Here is a 20259-nt window from a genome sequence, read left to right on the forward strand (position 1 = left end):
GGTCGAGGTGGATTCACCCTCCTCGCACCCCTAAGGAACCTGGTGACCAGGTCATGTTGGCCGAGAGACCTACCCTCCACGAGATCGTGATGAGCGGCAATAGCGGCTACATACACTTTCAACGTGGATGGGGAGAGGTTACTCTCGAGTCTCTCTTGTAGGTATGCCAACACTGACCCGATCGAGCAATTCCTTGGGTTCTCCCCACGGGAAGAACACCAGGACGAGAAGCGTATAGACGCCTAGTGGCGGGGGCTCCCTGACCTGAAAACTATAGAAAATGAGTGGGATAAACTGAAGAAGAGGAAGCACCAACATTTGAAGGATCTGGAGAATTCTTTATGGAGGAATGGACTCAGTTGACTCTCAGTGTATTCTCAAACCTCATCAGACTGAAAAGAAAACACCCCGAGCTGGTTTCTTGCAAATTGTGGTTGCAGAATGTATTAAATACAAGGGTGCCAATAATTGTGGCCAACATGTATGGAAGAAAAAACATTTTTTTACAATGTGATATTCTCCCTACTTCAAATTATTTTCCTTCCGTGAAATGTTGGAATTTTGTAGATTTTTTAAATAAAATATCAAAATAAGAAACAATGAAGATTTATTTTTACAGCCTTCTTTGCTCATATTTACCAAGGGTTAGTGGAGGGCACTGTATGATATGCAAAAAATAGGACTAGATCATTTCTAAAAATGTTGGCTGAATCATATCAACAATATATACAGTAATACATGTGCAGTCTAAAGCATCAATTATTGTTTTTCCCTCAACATCTGTGTCAAAACACCTCAAGTCTTTCTGTATGTCAGAACTCTGCACGTCAGCAATGTAGTGACAGTTAAATCTGTTCGTCACAGGAAGTGCAAGTGTGTAGTAAATAGAGCCGCTGGTGTCAGAGTGCACGCAAAGCTCACATTGCTTCATACTCCACCTGACTCTAAACCCAACCACTCAGCTCTGTCAGTTTTGAGGCCTGTTGTATTCTTATAAACATAAGAAGTTGGATTGCTAGAGAGGAACGATTGTCATCAACGCTAGCTTCAGGACCATGAGGTGAGTGAAGAACTTTATCCTCAGTTCATGCACATTTACTTTTATGTAAATTGGCTTGCATTTGATCAATATTCACATTCCTAAGAAAATGCTGGGTTGTTTAACCCCATTGTTGGGCAAAATATGGATAAAACCAACTGTTGGGTTTAAACTTGGATGGCTCACCCCAGTTTAGACTGCAATGTTCACTCATGAGAGCTAAACTACTATATACACATTTTCAGGTGGGGAAACAACTGACATAATTACACAAACATAATTTAAAAATGTTAAAAATGATTACATTTTAGGCTAATTCAGTTTCTTGAAAAATTAGAGAATTTGAGATTCCATAAGTCTTTCCAATGACAAGAACCAGCAGTTTTGTTTTGTGGTCTTCAATTTAATCACAAGTTGCTTAAAGACAGCTTTCTTTTTAATCCGTATGAATGTCTATTAAAAATGTTAACACTTTAAATGTAAAAAAAATCGCAATCTCACGTATCTTGACATGTATGCTTGCGCATATGGCTTGCTGTGACTTCAAAGGTGTAACATTTCAAAGGTGTAACTTGTAGCTTTGTGTGCAGTTTTGATGTAGAAGTGTCATACAAATAGTATGAGATTCTTTGATGATCTAAAAGAGTTGTTTTGCACACGTTTGGGTAAATGTGTATGTTTCATAATAAAAGTGGGCATTTACATTATTAAAGGGATAGTTCAACTTCACCCAAAATGTCTGTCATCATTTATTCACCCTCTTGTCATTTCAAACCCGACTTTCTTCTGCAGAACACAAAAGAAGATATTTTGAAGAATGTTGGTAACAGAACAACGGCAGTACCCATTGGTTTTGTGTCCAGTCAATAGACGTGAATGGGTACTGCCGTTGTTCGGTTACTGACATTCTTCAAAATATCTTCTTTTGTGTTCTGCAGAAGAAAGAAAGTCATACAGGTTTGAAATGAAATGAAGACATACTTTTAATTTTGGGGTGAACTATTCCACATTATTCATATGGAATATTAGTCTCTCTACACATCCTCCTTTTGCCTGTAAATTTGTCTGCCTTCCTGTGTTAAAGCTGCTGTGATCTGTATAGTGTGTATATTGGACTCTAATATCTCTGGTTATGAAGCACATGCAATTATTTACTTGTGTTATTTCTGTACACTGGGTATGTGGTCTGTCATTTGGACCTGGAGACCCTGATGACCCAGTGAGGCCCATCTGTGGGTACCAGGTGACCATCTGCTCGATGCATGTCATAGAACTGTGGGACCAGTGCCACTATATCTACAATGTGATATGAAACCTTGTCCCAAAAAATCATCAAACATTAATAGTAATAGTCTTTGGTTTATGAAGGCGCTTTGATTGTAAAGCTGTTGTTGCACCTATTAGGTTATTACAATGTAATAAGTTGTTATAAAAATGTAATAAAATGTATTTATAGATTTTATGCTTTCCTATTTGTAAATAGCGTGGATAAAAGCATCAACCAGGTAACTCTTCAGTATAAGGGGCAATTCTCACTATTAACTTGTTATTAGCATGCCTATTATTGGCATATTGGCTGTTTATTAGTACTTATAAAGCACATATTCTGCATGACCATACTCTACATCCCTAATCCTACCCAATACCTAAACATAACAACTACCTTACTAACTATGAATAAGCAACAAATTAAGAGTTTATTGGGGAAACAAGTCATAGTTAATGGTTTGTTAACAGCGGGAATTGCCCCCTATACTGAAGTGTGACCCATCAACCAAATGAGTAAATGTTGATTTTTGTAATCTGTAAGTGATGTATCAGATTTCTGATTTATTAGTTAGTTTATTTGTTTAATTACAATTAAGCTGATGAATGATTGGAGAACTCAAATGACATACACCAGCTGATTTCCATTTGCTGTTTTACAGTAAAAGATTTATTTCAGTCACACCGACCCCCATGGGACACTGTTGAATAACTCAACCTCAGCATTTTAACTACCATAATCACATATATGACTCATATCATCATTTCCTCTTTATTCTGCATATTAAATCAGTTGAATATGTTGAGTACACTGTACGTGTTCATACACACGTTGACTTGTGAAAATAACAGGGTTTACTGACGTTTCCTCGCCACCATTTGCATACTGTTTTTGCACTATCTGCCTGACCGGGGGGCTGCTTTAGAATCTTAAAGTTTTACTTTATTAATATTGCATATAGGAATTTATTATCTGCTATATTTGACCTGTGCTTCTCTCTCCTTTATCCTAAATGTGTGCTCTCACTGAGCGTGTGTGTGTGTGCGTACTTGTCTGTGTACGTACGTGTGTGTGTGTGTGTGTGTGTGTGTGTGTGTGTCTCTGTGTCTGTGTGTGTTGGTGCGTGTGCGTGTTGTGTGTGTGGAGTGTTTTGTGTGTGGGTGTGTCTGTCTTCTGTGTTTTCAACCTTTTCTTGTTTTTGCAGGTACAACTTTGATTGTTTTGCTTGTAGTCAATGTGTCTCATGTACAGCTGCTTTGTAACAATGAAAATTGTAAAAGCGCTATATAAATAAAGTTGAGTTGAGTAATAACAAGTAGAGTAGAATGTTCTCAGTACCTGATCTATTTTTAGTACGGCCAAGTTAACAAATAAGTGTTCGATATTGAAAGTGCGGATGGAAAGTTTTGATGAAAGTACACAAGTGGTTTTGTCAGCATCCTTCCTTCCTTCATTGATAGCGTGACATAAGGAACCCAAGACCTGATACATTACATTTACATTTTACTGATAAAACTGTACACTGTATTTTTCTTTTGTAACATTTTTTTAGGGACAATGTTAAAATCATTTTTTTATGTTTTCATGGTCGTCTCTTTAGATTGTGGTTCTCGCCAGTATTGTGCATCTGAACCCTCCAGAACAGCATGGGCAGTCGCCCCAGTAAAGATCGGCACGGGTCTAATGCACATGCAGCACTTTTGGGCCCAGAGGAGAGCGCCGGTTCATTGTCCTTAGGTGAGTTTAGCATGCAATGCACCTCCATCAATATTATGTACTAATGCCAACTTTTAGCACAACACATCGATGTTGTGCTTGAATGTGTGCAGTAATAAAAGTTTGTACATGTGCAATAGTGTCAAACAGACACTTTGATTTGTCAAATGTGTGTGTTTTTTGGTTTATTGTTGCAATAACAGCATTTAGTGGTGCTTTCCAAGGCAAACGTTACACTTGCTCTTGATCATTTTGAGATTATAATTTTTTCAGAACAACTATTCAAATAACTACCAGTCGTACACTAACTGTTTGACAGTTTTGAAGCACTCATTCTTTATTTATTTTTTTCCACATTTTAGAATGAAAGTAAACTCACAGAATACAACAAATGTAACTGAAAGAATTATTTAAACGACTTAAAGCATCTACAATCAATCAGAACTTACATTTTAGCATATTCAAAGTACTCACTCTTTGACTAGATTCTGTAAAAACATACTTTTTGCATTTTATCAGGCAACTTCTTGAAAGGCAACTTTCACCCCGTGAAACTTTTTGAAAACAGTATTGAAGGATCTTCCATCTTTTTTTATTATTATTTTGTCCATTTTTGTCCAAAGTCATCCGTTTCAAAATAATTGTTAAAATAAAGTTTAAGTTTTCCAATGAAAGAAATCACTTTTGTAAAGAAAAATGTAATTGTGCCCAACACAGTAATTTCAAACATTGAAAAAAAGCTTTAAAGGGATAGTTTAACCTCAAGTTGTTTTAAACCTGTATAAATTTTGTTGTTCTGCTGAACACACAAAAAAAAAACTATAATTGGAAGAATGTTTGTAAGTAAACAGTTCTGAGGCACTATTGACTACTATAGTAAGAAAAAACCTACTATGGTAGTCAATGGTGCCCCAGAACTGTTCCCACATGCTTTAAAATATATATATTTTTTTGGGTGTTCAACAGAACAAAGAAGTTTATATTGGTTTGAAACAATTTGAGGGTGAGTAAATCATGACACAATTTTCATTGTTGGGTGAACTGTCCCTTTAAGATCATGAGAAACGGTTTAGTCACAGTAGTGTACATACAGTACATGATAACTTACATGCACATCATGTAAACGAGAGCTGTTCTTTTATTATTCTTTTTATTTTTACGTTTCCCAAATTAGATAATTTGCCAACACATCTCCTATGCTTGCATTGGGAGAGCAGCGTGAGCTATTTTAGGGGACAAAAATGTCACAGACCTTTGTGGGTGGGCTATTTTAACTTGGGTCACTAAACATCTTCATAGCAACATATTAATACCTTAGCAACCACAAACCAGTGCCTAGCAACCACACACAACACCCTAGCATTGTGGCCACAACGTCTGGGTGGGCGAACTCCACGATTTTCTCCAGAATGTACATATTCGTACAAAGAGAGCTGGTGATATGACGTGCTTCAGATGTTCGGAGAATGTACTTCCTGTTACAACATTCATGTTTTTTCAGGTGTCTAAAACAACTTGTTTCCATAGATCTGGCATAAATAGAGATGTGAGATGCGGTCACGTGGTCAAACCAACATTGTTGTTTTTTACCTTTGTACAGACAGTGGTAGATACGTGGTGGTGTCCCTGTATGACTATCCGTCCAGAGGTCCAGATGACTGCACCATCACAGTGGGAGAGAGGCTGAACATTTTGTCCGAGTGAGTCCAGATGCTTTTATGCAACCTGTAATTTTGTTTAGGTTTTTTTTCTGTGTCTGTATCTGATGTTTTAATGTGCATGTTACAGTGAAGGTGAATGGTGGAAAGTAAGTTCATCGGCCACAGGAAAGGAGAGCTACATCCCCAGCAACTACACGGCTAGAGTGTACAACAGGTGAGCTTTTAAATCATCTCTTCTGTATATACATCTGTTATGACATCACAGGGAGGGTCCGGTGGGCTGTTCTTCCCACCCCTGACATCATCATTCCTCCAGAGGGGGTGATGATATCAGTTACAGTTTCTAAAGTGGGGTTTATGACATTAGGAACGTGGCGTGGGTTAATAACTGTCTGTGTTCTGGGTACAGTGTGTGCTGTGATTATTGCTGTGTGGGGGTGTACTGTACCCACAATGACCCATGACCAATTTTTATTTCCCTTCTACTTTGTTGTACATTCTTTGTTGTGTTAAGTTGGTCTATATTGTCACTCATGAGTTTTAACACTGTGTGTGTGCAGGTGGCAGTTTGTAGGTCTCAACAGACGGAAAGCAGAAGAACTGTTGCTTCTCCCTCATAATCAGGCCGGATCTTTTCTCATCAGAGAGAGCGAGACCTATCCAGGTAGACACACACACACACATGCACTGATGCTGCTGCTTATAGTGTCCCAAAGAAAAAACAAGAGAATTAAAACTGTGTGAAGTTTCTCATATTGATCACAAGCACAGGGTGTCTAACTTACAATTAACAAAACATGACAAAAACAGGCCCAAGACAATAAATGAGCAAGCTGCTGGCAGGCTAGCAAGCTAACAATGAATGGAGAGACAGGCTTTTAATGCCCTCCCCAAAACAGCCACACCAATCAGAAGCAGCTACCCATTAGCCAATGAATGGCCTCCATTCCTGCAACACACACTCAAACACAAGCATACAAGCAACCAGGGGTTGTAACAAGATTATGAGGGCACATGAATTTTAAGTAATTTTTTTACATTTTTAATCAATTCTATTATCGTTTAATTTAAAATAAATGATTCCATAAAAAATAAGAATTGTCATTTTTATTTTGTGGTGACTAAGAATTTTTGATTTGTAACTGAAAACACAACAAAAATATTATTATAATTGTTTTGCTGTGAAAATGTTTTTTTTGCAGTAGTTTTTTAATCAAAGAATTCACTGTGTCAGCAGCATCATGAGCAGTACATAAGTAAGGGATAATCCACAGCTAGCCGTGCGTTAAAGGGTTTTATACCATGGTCTTTTTGAATACTCGATTCTGATTGGCTGGAAGGTGTGCATTAAAACCCTTTAACGCACAGGTAGCTCCAGTAAGTTTGATTACATTTGAAATTTAACTGACAAAATCACTGTAATTTTCACCTTATAAAGAGAAAATAAAGAGACTTTTGAGGTTATGTGTTTTATAATATAATGCACATTTTGTTTAAACAGGCACCCACACATTGTCTGTGCGTAGGAGCGGGTCGCAGGAACACGCTTCTGTCAAACACTACCGTATCAACTGCATTGAGAATGGATGGATGTACATCTCTCTGGGACTCACTTTCCGAACCCTCTCAGACCTGGTCGCACACTATTCGGGTACATAATTATTACACATGCAGTCATGGAAAAAAACAAGAGACCATTCCAAATTTCAGCAATGTGAAAGACAGAAGGATTACTGTTGTATTGCTTAAAAGTGAATATGAACTGGTTTTCTTTGCAGTATTTGAGGTCTGAAAAAATACAGAGCATCTTTTCTGTTATTTTCACCTGTTCCTCCAGTTTTCATTTTCTGCAAATAAATGCAAATAGAAACAATATTTTTATTTGGAATTTGGGAGAAATATTGCTAGTAGTTCACAGAAGGAAACAAAGGATCATTTTACCCAAACACACGATAAATAGTACATTCAGGAAAACTGAAATGGTGCTTTGAAATGGCGCTGCACGATATTGAAGAAAAATGTGATATGTCAAATAATGCAGAATGCAACATGATAATGCTTTCAGTTTATAAAATCAACTTTATCAAATCATATGTTGGTTCAGTTTTTAAATATTGCATGTACATTTTTCACATTCTTTCTTATCATGGAGCATCTCCCACACATCAGAGCACATGATGCAGGCAATAACATTTCTATAGCCAGTCTCTCTGCTATCTGCATCAACCTAAAACTTTAATTAAACACAACTTTTTAAGTCTTTCAGTTATTGCAAACCATTGTAAAATGCGCATTTGCAATATTTCAATGGTTTTGTCATAACTACGCAGCCCTATTTCTATTGCTTGTATGAAATGCAAAATAAAATGACAACAAACCAGTCCCAAACGTAGCCTAAGCCCATAAAGAACATTGCTTTGCTGTTGAATTCCGTCTCAATCTCTCTGCATTGTCAGAAATGTAAAACTAATCCAGATTTAAATCCAGAATGTAAAGTGCCCTGAACCTGTTTCACATGATTTCGAAGTTGAAAAGTTTGAAGTTGTGTGTCAGTTTTGAATGAGTGTTGTGTGCAGAGTTGAAATGTTAACTCTTCCTCAGCAGTATCGGACGGGCTGTGCTGTACACTGGGAGAGCCCTGTTTCATCCACGGCTCTAACAATGTTCCCGTGGTAACCGGCCCTCCGGTAGCCATAAAGAGGCCCACGATTAACTGGAAAGATGTGAACAGGTGCGATTTGACAACACGTTATTTGATACTGACCTCACAAAACTGTTGCATATAAGACATTTTTAACTCTGTTCTCTTTATAGATCCATGATCTTTGGGAAGGGTAAAGATGGCGCAGAAGAGTCTCTGGTGAGCGAAGGGTTAAAGGAAGCGATGAACTCTTACCTCTACATGACAGAAGAGTGCGAGGACTGCTGTATGATTGCTGACTGCTGATGGGCACGAGGGGTCAAAGACGGGCATGAGCTGAAGCTAGTCGTGAGATTCTTGGGTGGTCACCTAGTCTGAAACTTTATGATGGGACGATGGTAATGGGACCAAAACCAACCCAGCAAAGGCTCTTTTTCAGATTTCCATGGCTCTAAAACACATCGGTGTATTTACGCGCATCTCAATCGAAGAGATACACAATAACCGTACCCAGCGAACTGATGGTGCGGAGCCAAGCGCGCTGAGTCATTGCTGTTCTTCCAGAGTGGGTGCTGGAGATAAAGATGTCACTCGTTCCTGGCGGACATGAAAGAGAAACTGAATGAAGGAAAGACGGAGAGGAGTGAGCGAGTGGGAGGGGGAACACAGCTGGGAGACGTACACATCCATTTCCATGTCACTTGTACTGGAACTTTTCTTTGTTTATTAGTGTCCGCAGAAACAAATGTGACTATTTTGTGTAGCCGAATTATGATTTTATGAAATATGAGATTCAAAACAGGATTTGTTTTCTACTAATCATTACTAAAAAGTGTATTTATGAATTAAAATGTAAATGTGAATTATTGTGCATATCTCTGTTTTAATGTAACGTGCTTGATAAACAAGGGCATCTTTGTTTTCGTACAAGAGTACCTTGAATGAGGCGTTTCCTGTCAGACTTTGCACCCATTGTCTTGTTCATACAAAAAGAACCGCAGTTTTGTGCTGCAGGAAATGAAGACTTGAGATCTTTGAAGGTTTCTGCATGCATGCGGTTTGCTTTCAGGCTGCAAGGGAATATTTGTACCAATCGATCTTGGAGCTTCAGCATTTTTTAAACGGATTGTGTTTTTCTGATAAGAATTATTCTTTTGGTTAAGCTGTGGCACATATCCTATGAAAACACTGAGATCCAATAAGAGTGATGACACCATTTTCCACTCGAACATTATCTTGTGTGTTGACAAAAATTTCCATTGAGTCCAGTAATGCTGACAGGCTTTATAGGTTCCTCTACATGTGACGTAAAAGTGATGACAGCATTGATGTTAACTCTAGCGGTGTCGGTTACATCGCTGTGCCCTCTAGGGACTACATATAAACCCCATCCTTTAATGAAGGGTATTACATGCAATACGTTTCAGTTCATGTTTAACTAACAGCTATTATAAAAGTGGTAACACTTTACAATAAGGTTGTATTTGTTAACATTATTGTTCATTGTTAGTTAATGCAATTACTATAGCTTTCCAGCATGTATTAATCCATTTTAAGGTTAGTTAATGCTTATAGATTTATTCATGTCAGTTCATGGTGCATTAATGTTAACTCGTACAACTTTTAATTTTAAAAATGGATTAGTTTAACTTACTAAAAATTTTAATTATTAAAATGTATAAATGTTGTAGAAGTATTGTAGTTAATGCATTTACTAATGTTAACAAACACAACCTCATTGTGTTACCACAAAAATATACTTTTGAGACAATTTGTTTAGTGTAGAGAATAACTATAATTTAACATTGTTTCAACAATAAATACATTCTCTTTACTATCTAGGTTCTGACAACTAAGGCCATGAAACAATTTACAGTTTTGCAAGTAGTAGATCTAAGACACAGGTTTATTAGCCATAAATAAAAACCATTAAAAAGAAATGAACATTTATATTATAGAGTTAAGAAATAACAAACAAACAAATGTGTTGATTTACATTATTTATTTACACTGTCAATTTGGGCAGTGTAAAATGCATTGTTAAACTTAATGGATGAAAAACGTAAACATTTGCTCTAAATGGGGTGGAGAATTGAATGGGATTGTACAAAGTGATTTGCTTTGTAGTTGACTGCATTAGTGGAGATCACATTTGATTTTATATCAATGTAAAACAAAAATGTGAACACAACCGTTACAATCATAGAAGAAAAGTTATGACGTCACTAATGAAGGCCAGAGAGGACTAGTGCTCTCCCTCAACATTCATATAAAACCCATCCTCTACAAATGAGACTACAATGTATCTTAAAATCTCATTTTAATGAAGGGTCAAATCCCAAAACAAATATAACATATACATGCACAGCTCAAGTCCTAGTGCCTTGAGAGAGAATACAGCCTGGAAAAAGATAACATGTCAACTGAACCTTAGGAGAAAAGCAAAATAACAGACGACTTCTATCTCTTGGGCCAGTTATGACGAAAACCTCTGTAAGCAAAGAAAACAGACAATTTAATCTGATGATCACACAGACAGTACGCGAGACGCTAGTCTCTCACCTCTCAGATGTTGCGGGTACATAAGACATGGTCCTGCCTCCTAAAGAACTTTGCTTTTGTCTTCTTTTCTGAGAATGAAAATAGATCGAAGATGTGAAAACAGTGCTACATCAAACCATGAATGTTATGCGTGTCTGTGAAAGCAGATTCAAGACTTAAGTCCATAAATACCTTCTGCTTGGATTCAGGTTCTTGTCTGTTTGGATCAAACTGTGAACTCTCTTTTGATTTGCCTGTGTGTATAAAACAAGAAATTAAATCCGACTCAAAAACGATACGGTACATATGTAAAAACAGGGATCTTACCGTCAAACATTTTCATATTTGATTGGCTGTAGTCGTAAGGTTTAAAGTTCTGTGTGGAGACTTGAGGATCTTGGAGAGCTTTGGCTTTGTGTTTTTTTGGAGCAGGTGTGCTGGATTTATCTTTCTGTGTGCTCTCGGTATCTGTCTTCAAGATTGTTGTGTTTGGTTTAACACTCTCTTCATTTACATCACTAGCCACTCGCTCTCTTTTTTGGCCGGACTGCTTTGCTTCCTGAAACACACAAGATAACAAAAGAAGATGTAAGTGAAATGAATCATGCACAGGTTTAGTCGTGAGTTTGTGATGTACAGGTTGCTCACCATAACTTGATGCCTGACACTATGAACATTTTCCAGTGACTCCTGGTAGCTCTGTTTGGCTTTCTTACGTTCCTCTAAAAAAGGAAACACAAGTAGCCCAAGTTCTCAAACAAATTGTTAAACATTTGGATTTTTACAAAAATCTTTAGAAACCCTGATCCTTTTGGATGCTTGTGGTGGGTTAAAACATCACACAATGCTGTTGGTAGTGGTACCTTGAGCTTTCTTGGCTTGTTCTTTAGCTTGCTGCTTGGCTTGAACCTCCTTCTGCTGCTGCTCAATACTCTGCAACTTCCAGCGGTTGCGAATCTGTTCCCAGTGAAATCAGCAAAACAGTCACTTGACATCAGTGGAAATATATCAATATCTCATATTTGTGTGTCTTTTTGTGATTTTAAACACATTGGCCAATAAAACGTTTAGGGAAACTATCCTACATTAACTTGCCTGTAGTCATCCACACTTTAATATTATAATTTATAAAATGAACTTCACTGTGAATTATATATATATATCTTAGGGCTGTCAAATGATTAATCGCGATTAATCGCATCCAGAATAAGAGTTTGTGTTTACATAATATATATCTGTGTACTGTGCATAATAATTTTGTATTTTCTGATCACAAAGTTAAAACTTTTAACATGACTAAGGATGTCATGATTAAGATCAAGAACAGCTTTAAAACTATTATAATATTGGAAGAGTACAGATGCAAATCGCTCTAAAATCCACCTCTGCTAAAAATGAGATTATAATGTTGAGTGAATGCTCTCCACACACAGTATATGTTACTCAAATAATTCTGCTTCAAAACCTGCTAAATACCACACTCTGCCCACTCTGAAATATCTGGTATTGCTGCAAGTAAATGTAGGAGCCCGATAAAAAAAACCTACTTTTAACAAATAGTCTGAGGGATTTACAGGGTTTTGCATCTGAACTCATAAAATAAAAAGCAATGTTTTGATTTTCTAAACAAATTAAAAACATTTAAAAGTTGCAATCCGTAAAATTTGCCTCTCTATCGCCATCTCCGTTTAAAACACAAAATTGAATTTTTACGCGTGTTGACATTAAATCACAAACATGAACGTCTGTAACGGAGCATAAATTTTAAATCATTATTATAATTTACTGTCGTGAATCGATAGTAAGGTAAGCAGACAGCTTTGTATTGTATGTACTTGCTCAATAACTGATTCAAAATTATACAATTAACTGATAATAAATTACGGACTGCAGCTTCACATACTGCAAAGTTTCACATTAAGGGGGAAAACGTTATACCTCATAAATCTTTGATGATGGGTCATATTTGGCTTTTTCTGATATGTGAATGTCCTTTGATGGTAAATACTGAAAAGAAAATATAACATCAGTATATAAATCCACTTTAAAGGTGAACTGTGTCGATTCACAAGCAGTACCAAACAAAATTACAAAGCAATAATAACACTCCATCTGTCACAGGTCAGACAAACAGACAGCCCTGCACCAAACACATTTGCTTGCTATTGATTATTCAGAAGAACTACTGTACCATTCGGAAAGGATTCTCGAAGGATGCCATGATGCTGTGGGCTTTTTGTTGTGCTACTGTCAGATTACCAGAGGCAGGAACCTTCTCCTGATTCTCCTAAACAATCCAACACAAATGATCAGTCTTAGGCAAACCATACAAATAATTCAAACATTAATAACACATGAACCATTAAATATTTTACCGCAAACAGACTGATTTTTGCAGATGCTAATAGACTGTGCAATGATTTTAGATCTTCATCCATACAATCCTCCTCCTCTGAAAACAAAACTCCGGGCTTGGTTGGGGTTTCTAAATATTCATGGATAAACAAAGATAAGTTCTCTAATGTGTAGAAAACATTATTTAGCTTTTTTCAAAATCACAACACAGTGAACACACTAAATAAAAATGTAAGTTTTGTATTGACAGATATACTGTACATGTGCCCTATGGTGTGACAGCAAAAATTTAGAAGAAAAACTGTTCATAATATTATTTTATATTATTAATATTTAAATGTATGAGGTAAAATAAATTATTGCTATGTGCCACACCAAAGGATGATTTATTTGTCAACTACCCATTTATATAATGTTTGGGTGTACCAATGGAGAGGTCCAGGAAATCACTTTCAGATGAACGGGACGTGTCATGAGGTCCAAATAATGAAGACTGGAGCTGTAACCAAAATGGGTTTAAACTCTCAATTACAGACTACAGATTTTTCTGCTGCTTTGGGCCCACACAAGAAATCAGAAGGTTAAATCTCACCTTTCTTTTTGGGGTTACAGATTTCCTTCTTTCCAGAAGGGACTCTGCCTGAAGAGACACAAAAAAAAATATACACATTTTCTATACGTGTATATAACAGACAAGGTCAATCAGACGTACAAGACGGGTTGGAATCATCACACACCTTCAGTAGAGGAATCTCTCGAGCCTGTTTCATAAGCTGATGAAGTTCATTGACCTGTTGACGCACTAGGGGTGGAGTTGGGTTACAGCAGGCGATGATGCCCTGGGGTTCCCTATAATAAAACAGACATTAGCTTCTGTATTGACTAGGGCTTGAACAACCCTAGATTTTTTAAGTCGACTATTATGTGATAAAAGTCATGTCGACGTGGACTAGTCGATGATGTCATTAATTAATCAAATAAGAGCATAGGGAATGTTTTGTAACAAGATTTGATGGGTGTGCGCAGTGTGCGTGCGGGCGGGCTGTGCGAGAATGGCGGGACTCCAGCAAAATAGCCTCTAAATATATAGTATCTAAAAACAAATAAACTGTTGTTCATCTATTGCACAAGAGCAACAACTAAACTAAAATAAAACTATTTGAAAGCGCGAGGTCGGTGGTAGCAGGGAGTACTATGAAGTAAAAGAGCAGAAGGCGGATCTCTACAGCAGCCTAACGTTACTTCAGATCTGAAGCGTGTGGACAGACTAAACTTCCCTGACATTTACAACAAGTCAACTGAAAGTGTCATGTGCACTAATAGATGAAACAACAGGAAAATGTGTCGAGTTTGTTTGCGACGGCCTATAGGACAACGTCAATATATTTATTAGCTAAAGCAGCAGACAATTTATCATAGCGGACTTACAAACGCAGCACCGCAGTGACACAGCAGCCAATATGAGAAAATTGTTTCTTTCAAGTTTTATTAAATGGGAAACAAGTATGCTAACAAAAATAGCATAGAATATTAAAAGATCTGCATGTAGAAGCCAGCGCACTGAAACATTAGGCTTTACCTGCGAGCTTTTGCGGCGTCAGAACAAATCGTGAATTTTGCGGGCGAAAACAGGACACATTGTGAATGATGCATGCAGAAGCAGGACAAGATAACATATATTATTGCAAGGAGTGTGACATCCGTCCCGCACACAGGTCTCTGGGAACAGTCAGCGATCTTCTTAAAGGTACAGTGTCAAAAAAAATCACATGACCCATGACTAGTCGACGTCAAGCTTTAAATGTCGCATCAGAGCATTAATGTCGACTAGTTAGTGCAACCCTTAGTAATGACAAATAAATGTTCAATGCAAGAACAATTCTATAGGTCTTTATATGACTGTTTAAACTTACTTTGGAAGCTCCTCTGTGATCTTCATCATCATATGATTTGGTAAGACATACCTGCATCAAACATGCTCAGAATTAATCACACAAGCTCTTGTAATATCAAGCATTTGAACACAGCTCAGACAGAAACAGTGGGAGTTTGGAGAGTTACCCAGTGCTCTCATCTTCATCTCGTGCCAGTTTATCTCTCCAGGCGTGCAGCATTCTGAAGGCAGCTAGCTGCTGCGTGTTGTAACTCTTCTTCTGCTTACGGTAAAGCTCCATATACGAGTCCTCAGTAAAGATGGGCTTCACATATTTCTGAGAAAATGAAACGATATATATAACAATATTCTGCATAACTGTAGCTGGTTCTTTACAATGATTCATAGTAAGGGTGCTCCGATTGATCGGTCGCGATCATTATCGGCCGATAATCGCTTTAAATAGCTCGATCGGCGATCTCTATAACGGCCGATCAAAAGGCACAAAACGTTTATACCGTAGGTGTGTTCAACTGCCACGCTGTGCAGACCGAGCGGCGTATGAAGTCTGGAGTGTTTTCGTCTGTATGTGAGGTGCTATAAACCAGCAGTGAAAGAAGTCTTCGCAGATTTGACACGGGGCTAACATAACATTAGCCGCTCTCACAAGCCCTTCGCTAAAGTGAAAATGTTGCCAGATATTCATAGAAAAAACAGCAAACAAAGACAAGCCCAAAATAAACCTTAAAAATACAAATCATTTATATTTTATAAGACCCAATAAAATGCATAAAACAACAACAAACATAAAAGTGCTTAAAAATAAATTAACATGGCAACACTGCCAAAGAGCGCTCTCCAACAAAACAAAGCGCGTCTGTCAGAGATAATTTAGTTTAATCGTAACTGAAGAATAACAGATACCAAACGGTTTAATATTCTTACAGCTGCGAGACGCCAAAACATTGCTATGGTTACTACTGTGTCACTGTATCATCATCACAAATGCAGACACATGGAACTATCAGGGCATTCACTCACATATTTAAATGGGGTTGTCACTCCCAAACGTTTGCAGTTTGTACGCGTTTGTTTTATTTTGTTGTTTTACATAATTATTAAAACAGGAAAGACATGTTACACTCCAAGCTGTTCCTATGGCTGCTATCATTTATGTTTACTTTCTAAAAAGGGAGCGAAATATGTTGTTTGCAAGTTGTCAATTTATGATTCTTTTTCACCTCTCAATTCATTAGGTAATATACACGGTTCTTTGAAACGGTTAAATAACTAATTCTACACGATAACTAGAAGGTTTCATATAGATCCTGTGATCGGTAATCGCTGATCGTATCGGATGATGCTGGTTCTAACGATCAGTTATAGGGCCCAAAAATCCAGATCGGAGCACCCTTAATTCATAGTGTTTGTACCTTGAGTGAAAGGTCTCTGCTTTTAGACCAGACTTGCTGAATGAGGGTGGGCTGTCCGTTGCCCATATCATGAAGGTCGGCCCGTGCTCGATCATACACGTACAGCAGATAGTGAGTGTCCGCCCGAGCGTACTTCAACATCTCGTCTGGCAAAGGTCTATTGGGAAAATATCAATCAACAAAATCTCATTTATATTTTGCTTAATGCATTTGCATTCATTTAACGCACAAATACTCGTGAAAGAATTAAACAAGCGAAATATTACCGTATCCTCCAGTCGGCCAGCTGGTAGCGTTTATCCGATTCCACCTCACAGTAGAACTTCAGGAGATGGTCGAGGGAGTTTCTACCGAGGTTTAGGGCACGAGCAGCCTGATGGGTGTCAAACATGTTGACAACGTAGAGACCGAAGTCCTTCTGCAGCCACTCGATGTCCGAGTCAGCCCCATGAAACACCTGCAGCATCAACATGCAGTGGTGCATTAATGCATGACATGCAAGACAAATAACATGCATTAATAGGGATGTAATGATTCACCGTGAGCCAGTTGAAAACCGATTATAACTTGACGATGTGAAATGAACCGTAATACATGTTTTGAGCAGCAGGAGGCGCTGTGTTTATACAGAGACAAAGTCTTCATTTGTTTATTTTAATGAGACTTTTGTATTATTCAGAATTTGTTTTAAAATTGCAGTTTAGTTTTGTTAGATATTTTTTAGATACAAGATATTTTTATTTTACAAAACCTGTGCAGCATTTGAGAAATAATAAAAGGGCAGTTGTTCATTTCTAATTTGCCCCAACTTATTTTGTAAAAATAAACCGTGATTAAATTGTATCGTGAATCACATCACATCATGAGCCGAGTGAATCGTTACATCCTTATGCATAAACCATTGTAACAACTAAAACAATGACCTTCACAATGGCGGGGTTAGTGAACGTCTCATTTAAAATGTACATTTCACTGCGCAGTTGCAGCGTGTCTATGATGAAATCTTCCTCACGTGTCGATATCTGCATCAGACACGTGATTCCTAGAAAGCTTCTGTAGGAATGATGCTGCAAATAAAACATTTAAATGCTGTTTAAACAAATTTAATTGAAGTTTACAAAAAAAGTCTCGTACACCATTTCAAAGTACTTAATTGCAATGACAATATCCAGGCAAGCAGATCACCAAATAACATCATGTGAAGCAGACGAGTCATACCTCCAAATCCACAGCAAACTCTGACATCTTGGCCAACTTCTCATTCAAAGCAACAAGATCCTCCAACATGTAGATAAACTTAAAGCTGGTCTCAGCAATTGATGTATACATCTGAAACATAATAAAAATGACCTGTGTGTTCTATTTAATCCTGATGGAAATAATAACAGTTGTCGATGAATAGATTCTAGTTTCCTGGAGCATAAGAATGAATGAGACCTGTGGTTCGGGTTTACAGTTGAGGCTCTCCAGCATGGCCAGATGATCCAATTCATACTGGTAGGGGTGAGAAAACCTGAAAAACACAATTACATCTCTAACTCTAAACTGCAAAATAAAACACGTTGAATAAAATAATAAAACAAGTCTTACATATCATCCACATGCTCCTGTGTTCTCTGCTGATGGATCAAATCTGCCAGCGCAGCAGGAACATCCAAATCCTCCGGTCTCTCCCTCCGAATGTGTTTGTCGGTAAAATCTAGAAAAACACATTTCATTCTTTTTTTAGTATGTAGATAAGGAGCTACTTTATTTCTGCTAGTTACTTTCAGACAGGAGCTCTAATAAATAATTTGATAGTCTTTCCCTAAACTACACTATATAAATTAATTAACTAGAATACAATAAATAACACCACAAAATCTTGCTTTCCACAAATCCCACCCAATATTTAGTTTCACTCAGAAATGCTTCACATTCCTGATGTTAAATATGCTTTTGAGTGATGAAGTCTGAAAATGTTTGCTTACATGAAGACAGAGGTTTTAAAGCGTTGGGTTTGATAAAGATTTTGGAGACGAAGGGAGTGTTGCTGTTATCCACTTTCTCCTTGAACTTCAGCTGTGGACGCTGGATGTTTTTAGCATGCAGAAGATGAAAGGTTTCAGTGCCTCGACCTCCTCCCTGTAAGAAGAACATCAGCATCAAACCAGAACATCCTCTTTAAAAACAAACCAACTGGGCCTTTACAGGTAATGATCCTTTAAGACAGCTAATGGTCTTCTGAAGATGACAGTGTGATGAAATCTACATTTCATCTTCTAAATTAAAGCTCAAAAAGATGAAAGCATGAACTAACCCGATTCCAACTAGACACAACAATCTTGGGAGGCTGATATCCAGTAGGCATCACAGGCTGTTGTGTGCGGTTCACACCAGAGGCTTCATCCAGGAGAATGCCCTGAACACACAACACAAAACACATCAGAACTGGACTTTCAAAGGCCAAAATCAATTATGGTTCAACTCTGTGACGCCTTTATTTCCGCCATATCTGTCAGCTCAAATCTCAATAGTTTTCGATGTTAAACTCATACCACTTTCTCAAGAATGGCATCATTGGAATCCACCACCAGGTCAAATCGGTCCTCTAGACCCGTCAGTTTGTTCCTGTCTCTCATGCGAGATCTACAGCCATGCTGTTGCATGATCTGACTCATGCTGTCAAAGAAACACATACAGAGTGATGCTGTCTGTAACGCACTCGGTCAGTTAAATATTGTATTATTTCTTAAGTATGATGTAAAAATGCTCTTTATTAACAAAGGTATCAATAACATTACCAAGGTAACACGATGTTCTAGTGACGGCTGGTAATCATTCAGTGCCATGGTGCGTCATATTTGAATACATATCAATTAGAGCTATTCAAGGATTACTCGCGATTAATCGCATTCAGAAAAAGGTTTGCATTTAAATAAAATATTTATGCGTACCGTGCATATTAACTTTGTATTTATAAACACACACCTGATATTTAAGAAAAATATAAAAATGAATAAATCTTTAAATAGAATTTAAATTAGACATATATATACACGCTTAAGTATATATGTATAAGTGTATGTGTTTATAACTACAAAATTAATATGCACAGTACACAGACATATTATGTAAACAAGTTTATGCTGAATGCGATTAATCGCGATTAATCGTTGAACTGACCTCAAATGATATCTATACATATACAGTACTATAGTATTAAATGAAGGCATCATTGTCACAATACAATTGCAGTACTTGTAATGTTTTATACCAGTGTAAAAGGCGATCTCCCTGTGACGCGCAGAACTCTTGAAACGCAGGAAAGCTGCGGTACAGATCAAACTCATCTCCGGCCTGCGGAAGAGCCGCACTCGCCTTTGTGGCAGCGACCACACATCCCAGCCCATGCTGTGAAAAAAACAACAGCTTCGTCAACTATATTCATTAAGCATTCAAACTGCGAAATGCAAAATGTACTGCATGTGCACACATGGCTAACGTTACTCTTTCCACGTTGCGATGTGTTGACACGGCAAGTTAAAGTAACGGCAGAACAGATTAACAGAATGAAACGGCTCACAGACCTTGACAAACGCATCAGCATCTTTAAAACCTGGACAAAACTCTGTTTCTGCGTCTGTTTCTTTAGATGACGCAGATTGTTCGTTGTGTTTAGTAGTAGCAGCACTACTCGAGGAGGCAGCCATAGTGAAAATATAAAACCGCGAGATCTGCGGTTTCACGTGAG

At 37.6% G+C, this 20259-nt stretch overlaps 2 protein-coding genes across 2 annotated transcripts; one reads left to right on the forward strand and one right to left on the reverse strand.

Moving 5' to 3' along the window:
• Positions 1 to 647: 647 nt before the first annotated feature.
• Positions 648 to 9880, forward strand: sla2b (Src like adaptor 2b). Its single transcript, XM_057320037.1, has 8 exons — positions 648 to 1060; positions 3907 to 4043; positions 5623 to 5722; positions 5811 to 5897; positions 6244 to 6347; positions 7185 to 7334; positions 8288 to 8414; positions 8498 to 9880. Exons 2-8 carry the CDS (start codon positions 3953 to 3955, stop codon positions 8628 to 8630), a joined length of 792 nt encoding a protein of 263 aa, XP_057176020.1. The 5' UTR covers positions 648 to 1060; positions 3907 to 3952; the 3' UTR covers positions 8631 to 9880.
• A 747-nt stretch (positions 9881 to 10627) lies between these two features.
• Positions 10628 to 20235, reverse strand: exosc10 (exosome component 10). The gene is made up of 25 exons (XM_057320057.1): positions 20096 to 20235; positions 19783 to 19919; positions 19064 to 19187; positions 18826 to 18927; positions 18497 to 18650; positions 18117 to 18225; positions 17964 to 18039; positions 17745 to 17855; positions 17450 to 17593; positions 16793 to 16983; positions 16527 to 16683; positions 15282 to 15430; positions 15134 to 15184; positions 13958 to 14069; positions 13813 to 13860; positions 13647 to 13719; positions 13241 to 13350; positions 13057 to 13152; positions 12804 to 12872; positions 11729 to 11822; positions 11514 to 11587; positions 11193 to 11424; positions 11058 to 11119; positions 10887 to 10954; positions 10628 to 10815 (listed from the first exon to the last, which is right to left on the reverse strand). Exons 1-25 carry the CDS (start codon positions 20216 to 20218, stop codon positions 10785 to 10787), a joined length of 2697 nt encoding a protein of 898 aa, XP_057176040.1. The 5' UTR covers positions 20219 to 20235; the 3' UTR covers positions 10628 to 10784.
• Positions 20236 to 20259: the final 24 nt, after the last annotated feature.

This window comes from Triplophysa rosa, linkage group LG21, assembly GCF_024868665.1.
Source record: "Triplophysa rosa linkage group LG21, Trosa_1v2, whole genome shotgun sequence".
Lineage (NCBI taxonomy): Eukaryota > Metazoa > Chordata > Actinopteri > Cypriniformes > Nemacheilidae > Triplophysa > Triplophysa rosa.

Excerpts from the sequence above, each read along its gene's own strand:
- exosc10 (XM_057320057.1), bottom strand. The coding sequence starts at position 20,218 with ATGGCTGCCTCCTCGAGTAGTGCTGCTACTACTAAACACAACGAACAA. Across the intron at positions 19,188-19,782 it reads GGAGATCGCCTTTTACACTG|CATGAGTCAGATCATGCAAC; the intron begins GTATAAAACATT and ends TTTCTTTGACAG. Across the intron at positions 12,873-13,056 it reads TCGAGAATCCTTTCCGAATG|TATTTACCATCAAAGGACAT; the intron begins GTACAGTAGTTC and ends TTTTCTTTTCAG.
- sla2b (XM_057320037.1), top strand. The coding sequence starts at position 3,953 with ATGGGCAGTCGCCCCAGTAAAGATCGGCACGGGTCTAATGCACATGCA. Across the intron at positions 5,723-5,810 it reads AGGCTGAACATTTTGTCCGA|TGAAGGTGAATGGTGGAAAG; the intron begins GTGAGTCCAGAT and ends TGCATGTTACAG. Across the intron at positions 5,898-6,243 it reads ACGGCTAGAGTGTACAACAG|GTGGCAGTTTGTAGGTCTCA; the intron begins GTGAGCTTTTAA and ends GTGTGTGTGCAG.